General features: G+C 45.5%; 1 protein-coding gene and 1 long non-coding RNA gene across 3 annotated transcripts; both read right to left on the bottom strand.

The window, feature by feature from the left end:
* Window positions 1–703: 703 nt before the first annotated feature.
* H3-3A (H3.3 histone A) lies at window positions 704–7,529 on the bottom strand. The gene is made up of 4 exons (XM_075496519.1): window positions 7,374–7,529; window positions 5,773–5,927; window positions 4,050–4,203; window positions 704–1,340 (listed from the first exon to the last, which is right to left on the bottom strand). Exons 2-4 carry the CDS (start codon window positions 5,898–5,900, stop codon window positions 1,212–1,214), a joined length of 411 nt encoding a protein of 136 aa, XP_075352634.1. The 5' UTR covers window positions 5,901–5,927; window positions 7,374–7,529; the 3' UTR covers window positions 704–1,211.
* A 664-nt stretch (window positions 7,530–8,193) lies between these two features.
* LOC142407256 (uncharacterized) lies at window positions 8,194–25,077 on the bottom strand. 2 transcript variants are annotated; one of them, XR_012774871.1, is made up of 4 exons: window positions 25,001–25,077; window positions 23,716–23,951; window positions 12,332–12,494; window positions 8,194–8,419 (listed from the first exon to the last, which is right to left on the bottom strand). It is a non-coding gene; the product is annotated as an uncharacterized LOC142407256 (long non-coding RNA). The 2 variants fall into 2 exon arrangements; XR_012774870.1 differs by lacking the exon at window positions 8,194–8,419 and adding an exon at window positions 9,124–10,460.
* Window positions 25,078–25,193: the final 116 nt, after the last annotated feature.

The raw sequence follows: 25,193 nt of genomic DNA, 5'->3' as shown, positions 1-25,193 counted from the left end.
TAGTAAGTTTCAAATGTGTGCTCCTGTCTAAGTACTGCTTCTGTGAAGTATTGTAACTAACAAAAATGGTAAAAAAGTGTCTTTTTGACTGGAGTGTATAAACTGAAACTAATCACACATGGACTAAGCTCTCAAACATGCTAGAGGATGTGGCTGAAACAGAAAGGTAGTCAACCAAAAGGTGAACACCTACAAACCAAGAAACCATATAATGTGAGTGCAAAAGGGTTTAAAAAAAACAAAAGAAAAAACCCAAGCAAAAAAAAAACCAAAACACACACACAAAAAAAACCCCAAACCACCATACCCCACCACTTACACCATACTAAAAACCATGAAAATCAGAAATGCTTCCAAATTCAGCATTAAGTCGACTAAGAAAGGAAGCTGAACAGCAACAAAACTGCTTTGTCTTAGCACTATAGCTTAGTTAGAGAGCCCAGTCCAGCTCCAGACTCTACCCGGTAATATACTCACCAAACCTGTTTTCACGTGGAGTGGACAGAAATTTTACATTCTTAAAAAACCCTCACATATACACTACTTCAGCCAAGGTAGTATCCCCAGTGTTTGTTTCCTAGATCTGCTATAAGTATTTAGGTCATATACTATTTTAGGTCAAAAAGGGAAAGGCAAGGCTGATTATTTTTTAATCAAATATAACCCACATGTAATATTTAAAAATCAAGACTAAAAGCAGGCATCATTTAATGTATTTTAATAGCAAACTTACAGGAACAGCACAGAAGACAGACAACATTAAAAACATGTACTTGCATGTAGGACAACTCAGTTAGAAAAGTATAGTGAATGGATGGAATCTACTGTATGATAAAAATGCTACAAACACCATTTAGTTGCCATTGATAAGAAATTTACTTGTTTAAAAAAATCCAAATGCTGGCATTGTCCAGAAAAATTTGACAGGTTTATTTATAATTTTTTTTATAAAGTTGAATTGTTGAAACTTGTTCACTGAAACATTTTTTGACCACATTGATGTTTTATGTCCCCTCGTTTATATTAAAAATCCACACACAAATGAAAATGGAAAAAAACTTGCCAATACCCAATTCTGTCCCCTATTTTTCCATTTGCAACCATATACTTAGGTACCTTTTAACCCCATGGAAAAAATATCTAACGTTCATTACTACCAATAACAGGAAGAAGATTTTGCTTCGAGAATGACAAACCCATCATAGTGAAGTTTAGGCACGCTCTCCACGTATGCGGCGTGCTAGCTGGATATCTTTTGGCATGATTGTGACACGTTTGGCATGGATAGCACACAGGTTGGTATCTTCAAACAGGCCAACCAAGTAGGCTTCACTTGCCTCCTAGTGAAGAAGAAAAGAGTTAAGAGCACTGTCAGTCTCTGAGCACTAGGAAAAAAATAATAATAATTCAAAGACATTAAGACTAGGCTTCTATCTTTATTACTTGCAAACATCAAAAGTTTTAGATTATCAAAAAATAAAAGCCTCCATTTTCTTATAAACCACCAAATAATATTCTATGTCAAAGTTGCATACTATTGCCATTTGGTGAAGACATCCTCCAGAACACAACTGAGCCAACGTTCTGGCAGGACTCTCACAAGATAAGGGTTTATCTTATCAAAAGGTTAGTTTGTTTAGAAACTTCTCTTTTTAAAGGCTGGGTTACACTATTTGAATGACTTGTCTGCTGCCTCTTCCACAGTAAGAGCTATTGAGCATCAAGTGAAATTGGCAGGTGCTAGGGAAAAGAAGAGCAGGTGTTCCTTCACAACACACAGTTGGGGCACACAGCTCCTTGCCATAGGATACTGAAGAGGTGGCTTAATTCAAAAGTCAAAAATTAGCAGAAAAAATTTACTGAGAATTATTAGATATAAGATGACAACACCTTTGACTCAGAACTCCTTGAATCACCAAAAACGGGACAGCAGTCTGAGAGTTACCATCAGACACTTGCCCTATTCCTATACTTTCTTCCTGCCTAAGCACCCCCTGTCTATTTGGGGGGGGGCCCACAGCCCCCCACAATCACAGAAGGTTCTCACCTCATACCTGTGAGAATCACAGGGTCGGCACTTGGGAGGGCAAAGGACAAGCCCTACCCTGGGAAAACCACAACCCTGACCACAGTTTGTTACTCTTTTCTCTGTTACTGAACCACTGCTGACAGGATTCTGAGTTAGACAGATGCTGTGTTGGACCTAATTATGCTTCTGGCTCACGTTAAGTCAGCTGCTATTAAGCCCAGCACAGCAATGTTTACACATTTTTGGGTTGATACAGAATTCTAACACCTAACAATCTCCTTAGGAAGCATCTCTGCATGCCAACATCAGACCAGCATGCAGACCAGGACACAGCACACCGTTGGGGTGAAAAGGCAGGAACGATGGGGCTTGCTTACAGAAAGGAGGTTGAGGTCCACCTTTCTAGAATATATGCAAGACAACAGCTTGTGTGAACTATTTCATTACCAGGAACCTCAAAATCAACTTACAAGTTCAAAGCTCCTGTTTAAAAACACAGGGCATTTAATACAGAGAAAGAAAAATATTTACTACAGCAGATGAGGACTGTAGTATTAGTGAGTCATTTCATACCCAGTAGGATACGGCTACCATAACTTCCCCTAACATAGTTTTGCTAAATCACTACAGGAAAAGTTAAGAGACTTCACCAAATAAGCCATGCTGGCATGAACAACGTGGTACCAAAGGGGTTAAAAGTTGTTTGTTTGTTTGTTTTTTCAAATATGCAAGCAGGATGCTCTAGGAATAGTATAACAAGTTCTATACCAACAACTCCTTAATGCAAAACCAGCCTTCTGAAAATGTATTAACTGCTAACTAAATTTTAAAAAGCAGTTCCTGATAAAAAGACACACAGGCAAATCTCAGGATTTAAGAACTACCACATTCACTCACAGCAGCGAAGACAGAACAACAACTAACAGCAAAAGCAGCAACTCTGCAAGTGCACGCAGCCACCTTTTGAAGCTAAGCACGTGCTCAAGTTTATAGCATCTCACAGCATACATTTTGGCCCTTATGAAGTGGAAGTCATTAACCAGAAAAAGACGATGTTGCCTAGATATCAGATATTCTGCAATTGCAGATAGGTTCTGGAACAATCTTTCAACAGCTAAAAGAACAGTAAAGACCTATCTTTAATCAGGAGTGTATTTCTATCATGAGAGGGAAACGTTCCTGTGACAAGGACACAGTCTTGGAGGGAACCTAACTTAGATGCAAGAATTTGGGGCAGAAAGAGCAATCAATATTTCACCCTCAATATACTCTAAGTTATTTAACTAATATATTAAAAAAAAAAAAATATGTTTAGCATCAACTACATCATACAAAAGCTCTTATTTCCCTAACCATGCTTAGATATGGCTCGTCAAGCTGATTTTCTTTCAAGAGCATTTGAGGATATCAAGACCTCCATTTGGACACACTAGAACAAGCTTTACACGACGCTTTCCTCTCAGACCGCACAGCTTTCAAAGGCAAAGCCTCTAACAAAGGTCGAGGATAGAGGAAACAGATTTATCTTAAGTGTCTTAATGAGACGCACTTTTCTGTCAAGTGCAACTACTTGAGGGGTGGGGGCTATTAAAAAAAAAAAAAAAGGCAACACCCCCCCCCCACACACACACACACATTTACAGCCTTTGTAAGGAGCTGCTGACCTGTCACTGCGCTATTTGAGCCTATGGTATCTATAGGGCATCACCAGGTCCGCTCTGAGCAAGGGAAGGCTGAGGGGCGCATCCCCCCAGATCAGCTCCCCGCCCCCGGAGGGGCCACGCCCACCGCGGCAGCCCACCAATCAGACGGAGCAGGGGCTAACCCTAGAAACAGGCTGGCCAATGGGGGCGGGAGGCGGAGCCCTCCCTTACCTTCAGTCTCCAGGTCTGGGGGGGTCGGGGGGGGTCTCGCTGCGACAGCACTTAGAGCACTGACCCCTGCCCGCTGACAAGGAGCCTTCCCCCAGCACCCCCCCAGACTGCCGCCCGGACAGGGTGCTCCCCTCGGTAACGCTCACCTGCAAAGCACCGATGGCAGCGCTCTGGAAGCGCAGATCTGTTTTGAAGTCCTGAGCAATTTCACGCACCAGACGCTGGAAGGGAAGTTTGCGGATCAAAAGTTCGGTAGACTTTTGATAGCGCCTGATTTCACGGAGAGCCACGGTACCCGGCCTTTTAAAATTAAATAATTAAAAAAAAAAAAATTAAATTAGTATTCAAAACATATTCTGCATCACCTTAAACATAGGGGTTCATCATCTGAACTAAGCACCACACACGTTCTGCTTTCACTAGAAGAGTCCCAGCATTTACAATACAAAACCAGCTTCACTGGCAAAGGGTCACGGTTTTCTCACCATCGATCTGCGCAAACTTCCACTGGCCTCAACGGGGATCCCCCAGGCAGGGACGCGAGGCCCTGACTTCGCCAAGAGAAGAGGCGGACAGCCCGCGCTAGCTAACTGACACTAACACGTCTCGGCGCAGACGCGGCAAAGCGCAACGCTGCCACGAGCTAGCTGGTTCGGCTGTACCACCGGTACCACTGGTACCCTCCCGGCCATCAGCCTGACAGCAAGGGCATTTTTAAGGGGAATCTGGCGGTTCTTCCCTACCAACATCGGACACTGTCAACACTCACAGAACTAACAGAATTTATATTCTGTGTTATATTATCAGTACAAAGTACCTAGCGTTTTTTCCTTGTGTTAGTTTTGGTGTCAGAACAACAAATTCAGATTAAGGACATACTTTTGCAGACACAAAGTCCATCGGTGAAATTAACACCGTGTTTATTTCTGGGGAAACTTTGTATTTTCTGACTCCAGCTTTATTACCTTTCTCCTGGACTATTAATTCTGCCGCACACCTACAGCGACAGACTTTTCGATTAAGTTCACTATTTCAAAGCCGCTTCTCCTTCCCAATCCATGTTTCCCCCGAGGAATACATACGCCTAGCCCGAGATCATCCTCCAAGCTGAACCACGACTGTTACCGTTCCGCACCGAGCAAAGACTTCCCCGGGTGGAAAACACGACTATTAGAGGGCTGTCAAAAGAGCTACTGCTCATTCTAGCCTATATCCTCCCCTGCACAAACGTCGGTATTCGGGACAACCGAGCGCACGACTATCGGGAGGCCCTGCGCATCCGTGGGCATGTCGCGCCCTCTCGCGGCAGATCACCTCCCCTGCACGGCCACCGGAGCCGAAACAGCGCCGAGGACGGATCAAACCCTACAAGTACATTGAAATACGCCGGTAACAATAAACTTCGCGGCGGCATAGCCCTGCTGCGGCATTTAAAAATATCCAGAAGTAAAAAAAAATAAAAATAAAAATACAAAAAATTAAAAAAAAAAAAAAAATCGCAGAGCCGCGTTCACCGTAAGGGAGGGTGTTGATTTTTTAGGCGCCGGTACCGAAACGCCCGGGAAGGGGTTAATGGTAAATACCGGGTCGATGCCCGCGCTGGGCGTTTACGATTCTTCGCGGCTGGCGGGGACACCCGCGCCCCGCCGCGGGGGAGCGGCGCGGGCGTGCGGCCCCGGGGAGCGGGCGGGCGCGGAGGAGCGCAGCGCGGCGGAGCGGAGGCGGCGGCGGCGGGGAGAATCCCCCCCCCCCCCCGGCGCCCCGCCCCGCCCCGCCGGCCCCGCGGGGGAGGGAGGGAGGGGGAGGTTGGGGGGGGGGGGGGCGCGCCCGGTGCCGGCCCGGCGCCGCCTCTGCGCGGCGCTGCGTTACCTGTAGCGGTGCGGCTTCTTCACCCCGCCAGTAGAGGGCGCGCTCTTGCGGGCGGCTTTGGTGGCGAGCTGCTTGCGGGGCGCCTTGCCGCCGGTGGACTTGCGGGCGGTCTGCTTGGTGCGGGCCATGCTCCTGCCGACGTCGCTGCCTTACACCTGCCGGAGGGAAGGAGGGAGGGAGGGAGGAAAGGGAGGGAGGAGAGAGGGGGGCCGGCCCCGCCGCCCCGCTCAGCGCACGCCCCGCCGGCACCTGCCCCCCACCCCGGGCGAGCGGGCGGCCACCCGGCCCCGCGCAAGGCGTCCCTGCCCGCGGTCGCTGAACGGCGGGGCGAGCCGCTAGCCCCGCAGCCCGCGGCCGCCTAACGCCTCCGTTCGCCAAAGGAGAAAAAAAAAAATAAAAATAAAAAAATTAGAAATTAAACGTCTTGCCGATCGCGGAATATTGAAATACAGGCTTTTTGCCCACGAATTCAATAGCGAGGCGGCGGCGGCTGAAACCGAGCAAGTCGCCCGCCAGCAGGCGCGGAGAGGCGGCTGTCGCCTCCCCCCGCCGGCCGCCCGTCACCTGCGAAGTGTTTGCAAATACCGCCCGGCGAACATCGGGGGGCTGGCACCCGACCCGCCGCTTCCACCCGGCGAAAACCTCCCCCGAAACTGCGGAGCGGCTGAAAGCAGAGCAGCAGCCCCTGTCGGCCCTCCGCCGGGCAGCCCGGCCCTCGCCGCCGCCCGCCTGCGCTCCCCGACCCGCCGGCAACGGCAGCAAATCGGCATTTATCGTACAAAAAGGGAAGGGTCCGGATAAAGTGCCAGAAAGCAACAAACTTTTCTTGGGGGGGGCTGTTTTTTGGGTGCCGTCTTTCCCTTTCTATGTAACTGCTTCCCCAAAGCCGCCTCGCTCCCAAGCGCCTCTCACAGGCAAACTCATCTCCCAGACCCAGAACAAAATGGAAACAATCACGAAATGCAGCCCTAGTCCTTTTGCAAAGGAGGAAAAAATAAATTGCAAAAAATCACGCCGAAAAATCGCAAGGAACTCCAAACCATGTGGGTGCAGATGAAGGGGGAGGCAGCGGAAAAGTTTGCACTCGAAAACCAAAAAATTGCGTTGGGTTTGGGTCGTTCCTTCGGCGAATTTCTTTCCCTTTTTATTGTTTTTTATGCAATAGGAAAAAAAATATGGTCGGTGACCAGAGAAAAGAGACAAGATGGTGAAGCTGAGCAACAACTGTGGGGAGCAGGGGAAGGAAGGCAGGAGAGTTACCCTGGGCTGGCGAGCGGCTCCTCTTTGCGGCCGCTTCCCAGCCCCGATCCGGGGGATGTCGGGCTGAGGAGGCAGCTAAGGGGCTGGGGAGGCTGCTGGTGGGGGTTTGGAGCGGGGGCGAGGGGAGCAGAGGGGGGCAACGACCGCGCGAAGCGGGGCCGGGGGTGCCGGCGGAGGGAGCCGCTCCGGCTGCGCCGGGAAGGCGGCGCGGGGAAGGGGACCCGGGCTGCCGCCGCCTCCCGAGCCCCCCAAAAGTTTGTGGGGAGGGTCGGGGGAGGGCGGCGGGGCGCCGCCGGGGGGTGGCGGGGCGCGGGGGCCGGCGGGCGCGGCGCCAGACTTACCCCGTCCGCTGGGCGAGCGCGGCTGCCGTGCGGGAGGGAGGGCGTGCGGGAGGGAGGGAGGGCGGGCGCAAGGAGGAGCCGGAGCCGGAGCCGGAGCCCGAGCTTCTGCTGCTGCTGCTGCTGCTGCTGGCGGCGGCGGCGGCTCGGAGCACAATTGAAAGATGGCTGACTCGGGAGGGCCGGCCCCCCGCTCGGCCCCGCCCCCGCCCGCCGCGCCCCGCCCCGGCCCCGCCCGCCCGCCAATGGAGCACAATGGAGGGAAGGCGCGGCCCCGCCCGCGGCCCCGCCCCCTCCCTCGGCGCCGTGTGTACAAACACAAAAGACACGCCGCGCGCGCGAGGGGGATTCCCTCCCCCGCCCCCCCCGGCCGGCCGCCCCGGGGGCGCGCGAGGCCACGGCGGGGCCAACGGCCGCTCAACGCCGCCGGCGGGGAGCGGAGCGGGGCGGACGGCCTCCACCCCCGCCGACCCCGAGCCCGGCACCCCGCGCCGGCAGGCCTCGCCCCTCCCGCCCCGCCGCCCCCAGCGGCTGGCGTGTCCGGTCGCCCGCCACTCGTACCCGCCGGGTGGGCGGCAGGTACCGCACGCCCGGAAAACCAGCCCCAGGGCAGCAGGGCAGGGGGCTGCCAGCAGCCGGCGGGAGGTGGGCCAGCTGCGGAGCGAGCTGGCTCTAGCTCTCACCCCCCCCCCGAAGCACAAGGCACCTTGTCATCCCCCAGAGTCCGTCTCAGCCGTTTGGGGTGGGGTTGTTTGGGTTTGTTGCTGTTAGCTTCTTCTATTTTTTTTTTTTTTTTTTTTTTTTTTTTTTTTTTTTTTTTTTACACAGAAGCAATGCCAGAATCCTCACTGTAAGCAGGCCCGTCGAAGCTAGCCCGGCGAGGAGCTGCCATGGAAGTGCTCTCTTCCTCATTCTGCAAAATAAGAGCTGAGCGGCAGGAGCAGACCACCAGGCTCACCTGCGACTCGGAAGCAAACTGCAGACACAATGGGTCATCAGGAAAATCTGAGGTCTGGGAAGGAAGAGGAGTCTCATCCCCGGTATCAGTCCTGTCAAACGATTTTGAGTTTGAAATGCAGCTATTAGAAAAGCGACCGTAAATTGAGCACTGCATTGCCAATGGATCCTATCCAGTTGTATCCACTGCCATGTTGTTTAATGAGAAAATTCACTCTTTAGTTTCTGTTAACATCAGAAACAAAATGCCCTGTGGGAAAGTAACCTCCACTCTACTATGACCGAACAATCACTTGCAATTTTCTTAACTACATTTTGACTACAGAGTCAAATTCCGTACTCGCGCAAACCGGTGCCACCATCTTGTCCGGCATTTAGGTGTAAGAAGGAGCTGTATTTGATTTGCAAAATCTTTATTATGGATGATGATGCAATGCAATTCTGTGCAGAGACATCCAAGCTACCTCTGGCAGCAGAAGTAGTTTAGCCATGTAAGCAGAGCAATTCGCTTGGGGCTAATCAAACCCGATGAGGAAAAGAGTGTTATCGTGGGCAGAACACCCTGCTAAAACAGATATAGGCTGCTTTGGTACTCAAATAAACACAACGGGCCGCACTACGCAGGCTGGTGTAGACATACCAGACACACACCCCATTGATGGGGCCCTGAGCAACCTGATCTAGTTAAAGATGTCCCTGCTCTTGCAGGGGGGGTGGACCAGATGACCTGTAAAGGTCCCTTCCAACCCAAAGCATTCTATGACACACCCACGACCGTACGGCGAGTTTATGAGAGGCGACTGTCCGGGAAACGAAACTACAAAGGATTTTAGTTATACTCACAGAAGAATTAGTGGAGTAATTTATCTATTGATAGTATTTTATGAGAGAACAGCACCTTACTGGACAGCCAGCAAGAGAACTCAAAGCTGGACAGTATTATACAATGCAGTATTTGCAAATACTCTGTAAACTCTAAAAGCCAGGCACCGGAATTGGCATCGATTCCCAACATAGCACACGCACCCCGTAACGAGCAGCCGCAAAAGTGAAAAGCCGGCAGCACTAGTTCCCAGCTGCAAGAAGCTGCCCAGAGATTAATAATTCTAAGATGATCCCTGTTAGCTTTAACTCTGAACACGCTCGGACGCGAAGAGGAAGTAGCCGTGCTTTCACCGCTCCCCAGTTACTCCCCGCGTCCTCCTCCCGCAGCGAGGGGCTGTCCCCGCCGCGCTCACCGGCTGCGGCCCTCCCCGGCGGGACGCGGGCAAGGCGGGACGGAGCGGGGCGGACGCGGACACGCGCGGCTGGCACCCAAACGTGCCCCGCGCGAGCGCCCGCCTTCCTGGCGCGGCGCCCTCTGCCGCGGGCTCGGCGCCGCCATTGGCGGAAAGCGCCCTGGAATTCCATGACGTGTCGGCGGGGGCGGGGCGAGGGGCGGGGCTGTCCCCGCCCCGGTGCTGCCGGCTCGGCCTCTTCCCCCGCGGAGAGCCCAGCCCGGCCGCGGAGCCCGCCGCGAAGGGGAGCGGTTTCCTCCGGACACGGGCGCCGAGCAAGTCTTTCTCTCTCCTCTAGGACCCCAGCGCTGCTGCCTGCCCTACCGCTAGTCGTTCTGACTGATTTAAAACGCTTAAGCAATACCGCAGGCATTTTAAGGGGTACTGTCTGTCAGCTGCCTGCACCAAACTCGACAAAAAGCCCAGACAAGGAAAAACTATTCCAATATTATCAACTTTTGCACCCTCGTTTCATCCTTCCTGATTAACGCCATTAAAAACCTGCTTTTCCAGAGCTATGGGAACAGGTATGACCCCGGGGCAGCCCTTCAAGATTTACCACTAATGCTATTTGCCTGCCAACAGGACGGTGCAGAAAGAGCTGGCCCAACGCTAAAAAGACTCCAGATGTTCTTCTTTCACCGGCAGCACTGATAAGCGTTTGCTCCTCCTTTCCGAAGGCCTTTATCTCTGCAGACCACAGGGATCTTCCACCCTTCAGTGTCTGTAAGCAACCGTGAAGAAATCTAACCTAATGAGATTCCACCGGTTTAACCGACAATAACACGCCAAGGACAACTGCAGCGCTTCATCCTCGCCCAGCGTAACCACCGCTGCTGTGAACGTGTCCAGATTGCTACAGGAAATAAGATTAGGATGGAAAACAGCTGGTCCAGATCGGAGCCAAAGACAACTCGAGTGATACCGGACAGAAAAGAGGAACATTCAAATCAGAAGTTGCCCGAGATGTTTTTAGCACCTTTCACAGGACATGCACAGCCCTCATCCAGCAAAGAGAGGCAGACTTCCACAGCCCATACTCATTTTGGCTTTCTGAGTAGCATACATTTTCCAAAATACTCTCTTTCACCTTCACCTTGTTGGGAAACTCTCTCTCGTCTTGCCCAGGAGACTCTGGACAAAGGTAGGCATTTTTCATATCAGGCTGGAATAGTTGCAACTCACTGTATGAAGCTGAAAACACTGTCTCAAAATTGTTACTGAAAAAAAAATTGTTGCTTTGGAGCAAAAGCTTCAAGCTCAAGTCCTTCAAATAGCTCCTCATCAGCTTCAAATGCCTGCATAAGGCACTGGCCCTGTTGGCCAAATAGCTATCAGATCAACCCCAGTACCATCACAGGCTGCACGAAGATCTACAAACAACTGCAGCAGCTGCTTCCCTTTGCAACAGCACAGATCACAAGCCCCAGAACAAAACACAGCGGAGCAGATGAAGTATGCCTTTTTTGAGGTTATCTGGACAAAGGAGAATAAAGTGAGTCCAGAGTGTGATTGTTTTTAAGCAACATTGCAGGTATCTTTCAGAAACATTTGAAAAAGATTTTCCATTACAAGAGGCATTCAGTTTGTTTTACCACCAAACTCCAAACAGTCTCCGATTGTCCTGCTTTCAGCTGGATAGAGTTAATTTTCTTTCTAGTAGCTGGTATAGTGCTGTGTTTTGGATTTAGGATGAGAATAATGTTGATAACACAGGGATGTTTTAGTTACTGCTGAGCAGTGCTTACACAGAGTCCAGGCCTTTTCTGCTTCTCACACTGTCCCACCAGCGAGCAGGCTGGGGGTGCACAAGATGCTGGGAGGGGACACGGGTGGGACAGCTGACCCCAGCTGACCAAAGGGATGTCCCACACCATACGACACCATGCTCAGCATATAAACTAGGGGAAAAGCTGGCCGGGTCTGCTGCTCGGGAACTGGCTGGGCATCAGTGGGTGGTGAGCAATTGCATTGTGCTTCACTTGTTTTGTATATTCTTTTATCACATTATTATTTTCCCTTTCTTTTCTGTCCTATTAAATTATCTTTATCTCAACCGATGAGTTGTACCTTTTTTTTTTTTTTTTTCCTCTTTTTTCTCAAAACTTTTCCCCATCCCACTGCAGGGAGTGAGTGAACGGCTGTGTGGTGTCTAGCTGCCTGCCGGGTTAAACCACAACACTGATCCAAGAAGAAGTATTTGTTTCCTATTCCCCCCTTCAAAAGCACAAACTAAAAATCCAGATGACTTAGTCTAGTTCCAACTCAAAAAATAGAGAAAGGTCCCCTCCTATTACCCAGGGGAAGTTGGGGTTGTTACTCATTTAATGCAAAAAGCTACTCAGTCCAGTGAGGGAAGGAGGGCTAGCTTTATTTATCTACAACACTCACTTGACTCCTATTTCCACATATCTCCTCCCAGACCCAATTCTCCCCTCCCTGTTCTCCTTCAGATCCATCTCTCTTCTCTCACTCATCGAACCTCCAACCACCCTTTGCACTCAAGCTCTGCACCCTCACTCCTATTCCCTGTCCCAGCTCCCAGCCTGCTGGCCATTTTATGATTTCATATTCCCTACACACCCTCCTTGATTCCATGTATTTGTCAGGCAGTTTCATTTTTCACCACCTTTCTCCTTGACCCCATCCCCACCTTTCATCCTCTTAATTTTCATGCCAAACTGTTCTCATCTTCCCCTAGTTTTTCAGCCAGTCCCAGTGCCATACCTGCTGTGTTTCCTTCTGCAGCTCCCAGGCTTGATAGCCTTTCCTAGCCAATTCCAATCTCCATCCTTAAAAGTCCAGTCCAGTGTTGCTTCATCCTCACTCCAGTCTTGGCTACCCTGCCACCCAGTTTCTGGCTGCGGCTGCTATACAGTTACAACTTCTCCTGGAAATTAAAGTAAAATGTCAGTTCAAAATGCTCGCAAGTTTTTAAACTATCTTCCTCTTAAGATGTATTTCAGCAGAATGAAAACATTTGTAAACTTAATTTTGTATTAACAGTACATTTTGGTGTGGATTTAAATGTATTCTTAAATAATCATCTACATAAAAGATGAAAATACACTATTTCCAGTGTTTTTACTAGGCAGTTACTAGGGGTAGGAATCATTGGCACTTAGGAAGGAAAGTAAAAGTAATTTAAAACCTCAAAATGATTTACAATAATTTTGTCTCTGTGTAAATAGTTTTCTATTATTATTTGTTTTGAAGTTTTCTATGTCATGAATTTGCATACCACAGAAGTTACAGCATTGTAATAGCAGCGAATTGTAATGCAGAGTTTTTTGATATGCTGGATTGCCTTTTACACCACACAGTGCACATATCTATCATTTGTATTATTTATACTCTCTGTCAATATATAGGCAAAAAATACACCGGCCAAAACTAGCAGCTGTATAGTACACTTATCTTTAGAGATTGGCACCTACTGGAAATACAGATAAGAAGTTGTATAATAGTAGTAAACACAGCTTTTTCCTCTCTTTCATCTATTTTCATTGGGTCTTCTAATCATGTATTTTGCCTTCTGCAGTTCTCTAAAATACTTCACAGATATTAGACATTATCGCCTCACTGTTTAAAGAAAAAGTAAACACGTGTTTAAGAGTTTAAGTACCTCTCAAGCTCCATGGACTTCAATGGAAGATACATACTCTTAAGTTTACACACGTGCTAAAGTGTCTCCCTGACGATTGATCCCTAAGGAAAGTCCCCCTGTTTAAATAATAAGGAAAGAGTACATGTGCCACATGAAAAAATTCTTGGAATTCCTGGGTTCTTTAGGAAAGCTTAAGAGACAGCTACTCTAAAATGCAAAATTATCAGTCCTGTCAAAGGTACTTCTTTTCACACTTGGAGCATCACATATGTGCAGGGGATTCAGAACACTCTGTTTTGGAGACAAACTGCATTTTTCTGACATCTCATAACCCAAGAGCAGTAAATCTGGTTTGGTTTTTTTCTCCAACTTTTTTTTTTTTTTTTTAATTTACAGTGTTTCAATTAAAAGTTTCTCCCAAAAGGAATTTCAAGCACAAAGTTCTAAGTGAGTGAAAATAAGCCTACAATAGCTCAGAGAATAAGATTCAGGCCTCCTGGATTTTGCTTTTCTTTTTGGATTACCACTAATTTTTAAGAGGCTTGATGAGTTTGACTCAGCCTCCACCTTTGTGGTTCCTCTCCTGCAAAGACTTACTAAGCGCTTAGTTTCACTTGAGTACATGCCTGCTTTTATATATGGGCTCCTGGCTCTAATTCCCTATGTATCATCCAGGATTCTCTTATTATAATCTCATTTGTACTGCCTATTATTAACATACATGCACTGCTGGAACTCATCTCTCATCCTTCTAATGAGGTCCTACAGAACATGCAAGAGTAAATAACATAACATAAAATACCGCTAATTCTTTCTTTTCCATGGTCTAGTGAGTTTCTGGTGGTGGAAAGAGTGCTACACAAAAAACCTGTAAGAACACCCTGTAATGACATCCCAAAGCTCCACTCCTATTCCTATCTTGTTTGCTTATTTGTTTTATTTATAATAGCATTTTAAATATGCTTAATATTTTAATATTCTTTCTATATTAAAAAAAATCAAGTCCATTGGCTTTTAAAGACTAGAAGTTATATCTTTATATAAATATACCTTTAATTACCCGATACACAGTTCCAGGTACATAAGATGCATTGTAGCTGTAACCACAGTCTCAATTTTTTCTTACCAGCTTTGAAGGGCTTGTATACAACAGTTCATTATCTTAAGGTGCAAACAGGACTTGAAATACTACACCAAAAAAGCAGTATTCCTATTATACTGACACTATAAAATTCATAAATAGAAACATAGGTAGCTTTTTAAACACCCGTACTCTATGTTATGTTTTCATTTTGCATGACACACATGCTTAATATTGGATAATTATATTCTCATTTGTTTCAATGTATAGGATGATAAAGGACAATAACAACAAAAATATCACTACATGTTTACACAGTCACGGATCTCCCCTTGTCGAGAGAACTTCAGCTTCTTATTCACTTCTCTAAGCTTATGCCTTCTTCCATTTCTCAGGACAGTATTATGCTATTTTTCTTAAACAGATACTATCAGTTTGGAGTGCACTAAAGGGTTAACTGAAACAGAAACTGAATCCTAGCACCAGATAGGGAATAGGGTACAACAGATAATTGTGAGGTTGTTGTACAGCCTTGCCAAAGACTAGAAATTATATGATACGACAAGGAGTATCTGTGATTTTTAGATAAAATATGATCAAATGTCATAATGTATTTCAAAGATAAGCTGTGAAAATTAATTATAAAAATATGTCTAAGGCATTGGGTGAAAGGACTGGGGTGGACAAGCAAAAAGAAAAGAGAGTTTATTCTCTGTAATGATAATACAAGATTTTGAAATTTACCGTACCTGCTTGAGTTAATTTGCATTGACAGACACATTTCAAGTGGGCTTTTGCAAGATTTTCTGCAGTATAGGGCAGAGCAATTGTTCTGGGGAATATTTCTTCCGAAAGTTACAGTATGATAAAATCATTAAACTCATTTTAAACTCTCCTGGTTCTTCACACATGACTAAGTTATCATAACAACCTTTTCTGTCTTTTTGAAGCATTGTATTGTACTGTGGAAGGAACTGGATAGCCTGTGGGCTTCATCCTAATGGAGACTACTGTAAAATCTTTTATTTCCTAGTACTTCTGTGTTGATAGATTCATTAAAGCTGCCAAGGAGAAACAACCAGCACAAGCTCTAATTGGTTCCCAAATAAGATCCCTACTACTACAGTGATTTACTTGGAGCTCCTGTTGTAGAAGAATTTCAGCAAGCTGATTTGCCCCAAGACTCACACACGCTGGAAAATAAATGTCTGCAGGCTTGCATTAGGGAGGGGGGGGGGGGGAAAAAAAGGGCTCACTGTTTTCCACCACCCATTAGGCTCACATTGGCCTCATTCTGCAGTGCTATTCTTGTAAAGCATGCCTTTTTATGCACTGATGCAGTATCTAGCCCATGCTGACACTGCCTTGAAAGGCTCTATGAGCTACTATACTTGACAGAACTAAGAGAGTAATATTATTTATTTCATTTCTTTGCTCAGTGGGGTAATCTCATGAGATATGAGTCTCTTCTTCATGAGGGCCCTGGGGACAGCAGTCAGAGTGAAACTCAGCCATACTTTAGTACAATGCAAACAGCACAGACCACAGTACTCAGGCTCCAACAACAAACAGCAGACCAAAATATCAGGTATGATGCCCAATATCATAATTTATTTGGAACAATATTCTGTAGACTGGTCACTTTCAAAACAGATCTGCTTCTTCCTTGTAAAAGCACAAAAATAAGATTGTCTTGAAATGGCACTGATGCTTCACAAGCCTCATTTGTGAAAGTCAGCTGAGGAAGGGTCTCAGAAATGAAAATATTATTCTGAGGTCTGACCCTAACACAGTTGTGAAGTGTTCTGCCATATCCCATCTTCCTTAATAAGTACTCCCAAATCTCAAAACCACTTTCTGGAGAACTAGTCTCCTGAGAGCAGAAAAGGGAAAGAGAAGATGGAGTGGCAGACAGTGTATTTTAAAGTGACAGCAAAGAACATTAATTTAGTTTCAGTCTTACAAGACTACAGAGTTTTGGGGTTTCTTAAAGAAATGAAAGCTTCCTATTTTCCCAACATCCTTTGTAAGTCACACACTCTGTAGACTATACTTTACTGTACCACATTTTTAGATCATTTTTCTTCATTTCTCCTCCTCCTCCTCTTCTCAAATTCACATCTCATAAGGCATCTCAATGTGAAAACTCCAGTTGCTATTAAGAATAGTGCTTACTATTAGTGCTGCTCATTAGTTTCCTAATGCTTAGAAACTTACGTAGCGCAAGTCATGTTCAAGCCTTCCAAAGAGTAACTACTTTGCCCTGACTACTCATTGTTGAGTATCTACAATCTCAGCTGAGAATAAAAGGATTCACAGGTATTTACCACTTCTGAAAATCAGGCCTAGTATGCCTTTGACTACATACACAGATGTGGGCACCCCAATTAGAGGCCATTTTAAAGGATTTTTTAAAAATGCCTGTATACCTGCTTTCACGTCACGAAGAAGACGGTGTTAGAGCCAGAATTAGAAGTTCCTGGCTCCCAAACACACTCTGACCACACATCTCTTGTGATAGACAAGAGAGCTGGAAGCAAGGGTGCAAAGGAGCGATGTGGCAATAGGTAGTTCCTTCTGATCAAACAGTGCCTGCCAAGCCTTGCTCTCTTTGCAAGTACTGCAAAGCCACTTTCATGGGGCCCAGCTGCTTTAAAGAAATCCAGTAATCCTCGGTGTACAAGAAGAATTTGTCAGGCAGCACCAGTTTTTCATATATGATTTGTATGTCTTAGCCAGTTGCTGATAAAATTCCCTCTTCAGTTTTACAGTGAGTCTTGGGAGCTTTAGCAAAAGCCCCAAATCCCTGCAGATAGGTGATAACTTCAAAATCTCATCTTTTGTGTTTGAATTCTAAAGAAAGTATCAGGCAGTTGTGCTTGCAGAGATGAGCTTGATCCCCCAGCAGCTCAAAACCCACCAAAACAAACTAGCAGTAGAAGGTAAATGAGAATGCACAAATTTAGTGTGTGCTAACATTGCATGATTCTGGTAAATCTTATGTTCTGTGGAGACTCACAACAATTTTTGCATGCTGAGTCCTGGGCACTACTACTTAAAAGTGTATGAGTGATGTTAAAATCCAAGCCACAATCTACACAACTGAAGTGGAGAACATCAGTTGGGTTTAACAATGGACTGCGGAGCACAGAGCATAGATCTCAAGACAGATGCAGAGAAGCAGCACCACTTGAAACCTCAGCAACAAAGAACTACAGGACAGGTTGCCAGCTTGTTTCCCCTGGGCTACAAGGTTTTCAAGCACAGCTCCCATGCTGGCACTCTGTCCCACATCCAACAGAGGGGCTTCACTTATGTAGGATAAATCCCCACTGTGAGAAGGAGTAATTTATCAGATGCGACTGAAGTTGACATTACACACTTCATTAGATCTTGATGTTACACCCTTCAGCCTAGCCCTGACCCACAATGGACAGCTAGCATTCCTGGGAGCCACTGTCATTTCCCACCTGGAAAAAGCACACAGTACCCTTCTCCCTTGGTTCACTGAAGAACGAGCTGGCTGTCTGGCAGTCCTAAATTTTGGTATGTGGCTCAGAGGGCCAGGAAGATTGGTCACACCACATCTGCAGTATTTAAGATTCTTGGTTATGAGAACCACAAGATCACTTTTAGAGCCTTTACAGGTAAAGGGCTGCCCACACAAACCATGCAGTGAACACACTTTGGTGCCATGCCCAGTTCTGCAGAGGTGAGACATGGTTCGAGCGGCATGAGGGCTTCTCCTGACAAACTGTTCACTATAACTTCCTGCTACAAAAGAACAACAGGGAGAAAAAAGCCAACCATCATCAACAAGATTTTTCCAACTGTGACTTTCACACACTGGCAAGATTTCTTCATAGCCCTGCTTTGAGAAACAAGCAAACTGACATATTCTGACACCGACATCACTTCTAGGCCAGAGCCCAAGCCAGACAGGAACATGAAGGAACAAATGCACAGCTGTATCATTGTCATGTTGCTAATATTCAAATATAACCATGTGAGGACATGATTTTTCCAGACCTCACATACATATGACTTAAGAAAGATCCTCAAGGGGCATAGTACACTGTATTACAAATTCCTCATAGATGACATATAATAACCTCTGTTTTGGAAAGGATTAGAAGAAACACTGGAGAGGAGTCCAAAATACACCAGTGACATTCCTTAAACACCATACGAACAATTTAATTTCAATTGCACGGGTGCGAAAAGATGTTGTATAAACAAAATGGCAAACTATTCCAATATCAAGCCAACAAGAAGCTACGTGCATCTGTAATGTTATAAAGTCAGTGTTCTCCAACTTGAACTTACTGTATAAAACCAAAAAAATCCAACTGTTTTCCCTAAAAATGATTTGTATGGTTTCTTTTAAAGAGAAGCAAATAAAACCCTGCATCCATTATTATTCATTTGTAGGTCCTCTTTAAGCTCCTCTAAAGCAGAACATTCTCTACACAAGGAGATAAATATTACTATTACAAGAATGTTGTCTCAATATAAGTGGGGCTTATAATGATCCAGTCATAGAGAAGCCAAGTCAAACTCACACCCAAAGAATGAGGCCTCTCTACACTACAGACTGGATCCTTAAGACATTTCTCCCTCAAGCCAATGGAGCTTTGAAAATTTACACTAGCTGAGGATCTGACTCATAACATTTTATCAAGGGACGAACAAATCAGTGACATGATCTGCATTAAACAGGATTTATGAACACCCACAACGTTCCATGCCCAGTGTAACCACGTTATTTCTGCTGAACGTAATTCAAAATGAAGGTTTACCTGCTTGAGGCACTCTGCTTTAAATTTCTGTCTTTTTAGACCTGTCCTGTGTGCTCTCCCTTTTGTTGCTGTCCTCCTTTTCTCCTTTAGTTTCCTTGTAGAATCTCCCCAGGTAAACCGAAAGCAAGCAGATGTGGGTGGGGTAATGTAATTTGGGAGCTCCTCCCAACTACTGGAAATGCAACTTGAGTTTTAGCAAGGAACATTTCCAAATCAACTTTCATTTCAGTTGAAAAACAAATGAGGATACCTGACCTTCCCCCCCATCCCCCTTCAGCTGATCATTTCAGGAAGAGTAGAACTTACTTTGGTCTAGGAGCTTCAAATTATTTCAAACAGTACCACAATTGGATGAAAAGCTTACATTGCAAGGGCATGCAATGTTCGCTCTCTCCTGTTTCTTAAAAATGTAGGCATAGGGGCATAAAAAGGCATAGGGGTCTGACAGATAATAGAGATCTACCACATACATAATACACATCTCATAGCATATACTTACTCTTAGCTTTGGACTTTTGCAAAGGTGCCAAACATTCAGATGCCAATTAAAAAACCAGAATCCAGTCCTTACACAGAGATTAAGTCATTCAGCACAGTGTCTCTGCAAGCTATAATTAAAAGCAGTTAGCTTCATTACAGGGAGAGCAAAAGTAAAAAGGCAGAGACCTATTTTTGGTATTGTTTTCCTATAAAATATACTGTACACTACAACTAACCCATTCACTGCTCTCCAGCTGTATTCAGTTAAAATTAATCAGAACAAACCAAATCTAAGCATTAAGGCTAGTAATTTGGAGGAAACACAAGGTTAGGGAAATCCTAGAATCTGAAGTATTAACTTCTACAATATTACCTGGATGTCTAATTAGCCAATTAATTTCAAATTATTACTGCCAAATATAAAATTATTATTAAAAACACTAACAAGGCTGACTGTGCTGATGATACTTACAGCCAAACAAGAAGGGACCTTAGTTTCTCAGGTTCATTACATATATACATGCGCAGAGCAGTACATGTTCCTTCCCTGAAAGGACTCACAGTTTAAACATCCTTGCATGGGATGAAGGCAAAGATATTAAGCACAACAAAGGGACTAATGTGAGGGCAAAACCAGTTTTACAGCTATTTTAAAATTTGATTATGTCCAAGTATCTGCACTATTACCAACTGTGGGCTATAAGAATAAAATACAGTTATTCACCACACACTTGTTAGGAGATTGATATCTAGGCATTCGCTGTGAGACAATAAGTATATTTAACAGTAGCTATTGTATTAATACAAGGGTAATATAAGTAACCTAACATTTGTATTCTCCCCCCCACTCCCCGCTCCCAAACCAGTATCAGGTGTCTTAACACACTGTCTCTACCCATTGCACTGATGACACAGAAACTGAAGCAGATGACTATTGACATTTGGCAGGAAGCTGCACTTGCAAATATCAACTTAGATTCATTACAGTTAATTACAGTTTTGTCAAACAGTATGCTGTCATAGTATCTGAAGTAAAAAGTGTTCCCTCATGTCGTACAGTATCTTAATTATTGTCCTAAGAACATGCACACAAAGGTTTCTTTTCATCCTGTCCTGATCCTCCATGCAAAAATAGTATGAAAGCATGTAACACATTTAAGTCTTGCAAATACATTATCTGCAGCTTACACTTTGGGTACCATTAAAATGTAAAAGAAAATATATCCAGATGAGCTAGTCTCCATATATACGATAGTACATGACTGACTGTCTAGCAGATGGAGAACCCACTCCTAAAAGACACGTTTTCAAATTTTTGAAGTGGCTTCAGTGGACAAAATTTACCTTTGTTAATATCTCTGCACACTTAGAATATTCTAAAAGGAACATATGCATTTGTTGCATATTTTAAGTGATATCTTTCATCTTTTCTCTCTAGCCTATGTCTAGGAACATTTGTAGAAGTGAGAAACATTGAATTCTTATCAGAGCAACTTTTGACCCATCGTTTGTTATTTGGGTACCTTGTGAACAACTGTTTTTGCGTTCTTCACTCCCACAGGCGTCTTTCATGTGCAGATTAGAAGTCAAGGGCCAATGAATACCTTACACCTCTCAGTAGAGTGTCTTGCATAATGTGATCGTGGTCTTGACAGACCGTTATTAAGCACTATAAAGCACTGCTACTACTATTAAAATGGAATATACTGGAGGAAACAATAAGGGTGGATGAATGAATAGCAGCGTTACGATGGTTACACATCTGATGGTTCCAGATAGAGACACTGTAAAAACTGTTCCATGTTAAATCAAGTGATAGACTTTAAGCAGAAAATAGTCTAGTCTAACACACTGCATATTATAGGCCACAGAACCACACCCAGTAACTCAGGCATCACACGCAAGGATATCAGAATGAAATAAGAAAAGGATGGGTAGTCTCATCTCTTAAATTATGTCAAGATAGCAGGAAGTTTTAAATTCTAGTCTTGGTCCTTCCACTGACTTGAGAAAGTAGTATAATCAGTTTGCCTGAGTATCAGTATTTAAAAAGTCAGAGTACTTACTTATCCCGCAAGGATACTGTCAGGTTTAATTAATTATGGCTGTAAAATCCTTTCTAAATGAAAAGCGGCAAGCATGATTTATTAATTAAGTCTAAAACACCACTGCAGAATCAAAGACTGATCATTGCTTTATCAAGAGAATAACATTTCTAATAAAATACATTTCAAACAGGGAATTATAATAACAACCTTTTTGACTTATTTAGACTTTTTTGTGAGGAGCAAGGCAATAGACTTTTGATGAGTTCTAGGAATAGAAGTGTAATCAAGAACAAGAGATACAGGAACACTTGCCCACCGACATTAACGTGGCACTAGCTAAATGGCATTGCATAAATCATGAAAATGGGGACTATATACCTAGCACTGCTGTAGGACGAAGCTGAAAGAAAACTACTCCTCTACCTATTAGGTGTCACTTGTTTGTAGTCTGACTATGTGTAAGGATCTGTGCAAGTCACCTGGTATAGCCACCCAGAACCGAGTATGGCATTAGGAGCACAAACCTACCTGCAAGGTGGCAATGTATGATCTACAAAGGACCTGATTTATGTCAGTATGACTCTACTGCTGTCAGCTCTCATGCTCACAGGTGTGTCACAGCTGTAGCATGTATCTGCAGGCAGAATCCAGGTGTCAGTTACAGATGACAGCTGTCATTGATGCACACCTCCTCTCGGGGTGCAGTGGGCCCTCTTTTTTGGTCCTCTTTTCCCTATCATGGCAGCTGTGTTAGCTAAGGTACTCCTTGCAGGGAAATTATAATTCAGTCGGTGCTAACTAGGGCCACGAATTCATCAGCACAGATACAAGAAAGAGTACTTCGAAACACTTAGAAAAGACGTGGATCAAGCGACCTGTGAATTACACTGATTCAGCACATCTACTGGACAGTCCTGTGGCCCAACTCTTTCCTGGACAACTCCACCTATTTGGCCTGTACTGGCAAGCTCTACACCCTCAGCACCAATAGCCGGAGTTTCAGAGAAGGAAATGAATCATGCCCTCGGAATGCAACTGAAATCCCACAGATCTAAGAAAATACTTATTCATCTGCATATGTATACGTGCGTACCTCGTATAGTGCCAATTACGTTTCAATCAGATACCACATATGAATAAAAATACTCCAAATCTAGTGGAATTTGACATTAGGTGGCATTCCAAAGATATGGCATGTGATTATAAATGAAACAAGCAGTACCGCGTGACTTAAAATACGTTGACTGAATTTTGGCCTAATCCAGCACAAAATAACCACAGCTTTTCCAGGCTTCACAGACATCAGGTTTGAATGGTCGCACTGTGGCAGCATGACACCTAATTTGAAAATTCCAACTTGTTATAGAAAGACAGTAAGGGATTGTCTAGACTGGGTCAAAATGGTTTGCAAAAACATCTTAGCTAAAATTAATATAGTGTAAGAAAGGGTGGGCAAAATTTGATTTGTGTGTTGGCCAAGACAAGCCCATGGGGAGATCCTCTTAATTAAATTATTACTAATTTGTTTACATTCGTGGGTGAAGTCCCCACTTCTAGGCCATGTCACCTCTCTGCCTCTTTGTTTCTCAGCCTCCTCCTTTTTTACCACATTGACTTAAGACCGCCAGGCACAAGAGCTACCTATCCGTGCTCACACAGGCCCGGCCAAGCAGCACGGCTTTTCTGTGAGCAAAAAGGGTGGGACAGCCACAGCACCGAACCTTCTGGAACAGCCAAGCAGCTCAGACACAAGCCCCATCTTTTTAAAGCAGCACCGATGCTTAAGGCCTGAATTTAGCTGCAGGCTCCACCATAGGCACCTATCTCACTTGCTAACAGGGGGTTTTCAGTGTGCCAGGTGCCCCCCTGGCAGGGGAGCCCCCCTCAGGCAGGGGCAGAACTGAAGTGGGCAGATTATGCCCTGAGCAACAGTCCCTGCCCATGCTGCTGCTGCTAAACAAAAAGTCACTGCAGGTAACATAATTATTCGGAAATAAGGTGACAGGTGTATTGTGCTGCAGATCTCTGGGCAGCCCAACCACGTCTTTGCTAGTGTTTGCAACAGTTCCCACCAGAGACAGCCGGTAGCAACCTACCTTCAAATATCCTCTAGCCGGATGGTTATGTTGAACACATGGAGGAGATATGAAGCCACCAAAGAACGCAGTAGTTACATTGTCTGGATCATCATCATACCTCTGTATGCATCCTTTCCTGGAGAGGTAGAGGTGTGCATTTTCTTCTAACCACTTCTTCAGTCTCCTGCTTACTGGTAGTTACCACATGTCATGAAGAGCTGAGTGTGGCCTCCTGCTCCAGCTCAACTTTCACCCTGATTTAAAAACATTTTATGTGACTATGTAACCAAATCTAGCCCAAATATCAGAGTTCGGGGCCTCTCCCCATCCATATGCTAAAAATGCATGTAGCAGGACAAAGAAGCCACAGGGACAGAATCCATCATCCTGCAAGTCCTTACATGAAATTTGCACCATATTTGATTGGACAATTAACAGCTGCACATTTCCATTACATTTCTTACACTTGCAGTGCTTCGCAATGGCAGCACTGCCCCTTCCCAGCTGCCTGAGGTGGTATGAGTATTTCCATTCTCATGCTGTTGCTGTCACCACTACTAAAACGGCAGAGCAGAAGAGCACGTTTGGAGCCAGGGTCCATTTTGCCTGCTGTTACATCCTCACAAAGTCTACGTGACAGGTTGTAAAAAGCCTTTACAACCTGGTAGGCTGCACATAGCGGTCTGAATTAGAATGATAGGGCTGTCTTGTGTAGAAAAGGTAAAGCACAGAAACTGCTTCCCAGGATGGCTTCTGGTATCACTCGCACTGGGAAACGGGGCATTTCTCTGAGCAGCACGCTCCAGACGAATGGTGCCCAGGGCCATTTCCAAAAACAAGATACCAGGACACCATGTGTGAGACCCCGTAGGTATGACGAGATCTATTCCCTCCTAGGCAAGGGTGCCATGCTCCAGTGCTTTCATTCCCAAAGACTGACTGCTAAAAATACCTGGATTCTCATTTAACCTTACATGTCTAAAAATGATAAATTTGGTCCCTAAAAGGACTGAAACATCAGACTGACTCCAAAGTTTAAAATGTAAGAAATACAGGTTGCCTTACACCTCTCAGGTGTAAAAATGATAAATTTGGTCCCTAAAAGGGCTGAAACATCAGATCGATTCCAAAATATCAAAACCACAGGTTGCCTTAAGTCCAGTTTGAGCCTCCAGCACTTAAAAATCCCCAGAAACCCAGCAACTAGGAAATCTTTTAAAACTCCAATTAAGGAAAAACAGTGAACAGCAATTAGCAGCCCAGTCAAACCACCCGAAGAGAGAGGCAGAGACCTCGCACACACCGCCAAACCTCAGGGAGCCCCAGAGAAGGGCCGAGAGCCGCCGGGGCGGGAGCGGGGCTGAGGCGGCGGGGGAGGCCTCCCTCAGCGGCCTCCCCCGCCGCCTCAGCCCCGCTCCCGCCCCGCGGGCGACCGTTATCAGCTCGCGCCAGCCCTCTCCTCCCTCCCCTCCCCCCCCGCGTCACCTGACCGCGCG

The sequence above is a fragment of the Mycteria americana genome, chromosome 3 (genome assembly GCF_035582795.1).
Source record: "Mycteria americana isolate JAX WOST 10 ecotype Jacksonville Zoo and Gardens chromosome 3, USCA_MyAme_1.0, whole genome shotgun sequence".
NCBI lineage: Eukaryota > Metazoa > Chordata > Aves > Ciconiiformes > Ciconiidae > Mycteria > Mycteria americana.
The sequence above is the reverse complement of the archived record's forward strand: the minus strand, read 5'-3'. Positions and strand labels throughout refer to the sequence as shown.

Coding starts and splice junctions, on each gene's coding strand:
- H3-3A (XM_075496519.1), bottom strand. CDS start 5,900: ATGGCCCGCACCAAGCAGACCGCCCGCAAGTCCACCGGCGGCAAGGCG. Junction 4,204..5,772: donor AAGAAGCCGCACCGCTACAG/GTAACGCAGCGC, acceptor TAATTTTAAAAG/GCCGGGTACCGTGGCTCTCC. Junction 1,341..4,049: donor CTGCCATCGGTGCTTTGCAG/GTGAGCGTTACC, acceptor CTTCTTCACTAG/GAGGCAAGTGAAGCCTACTT.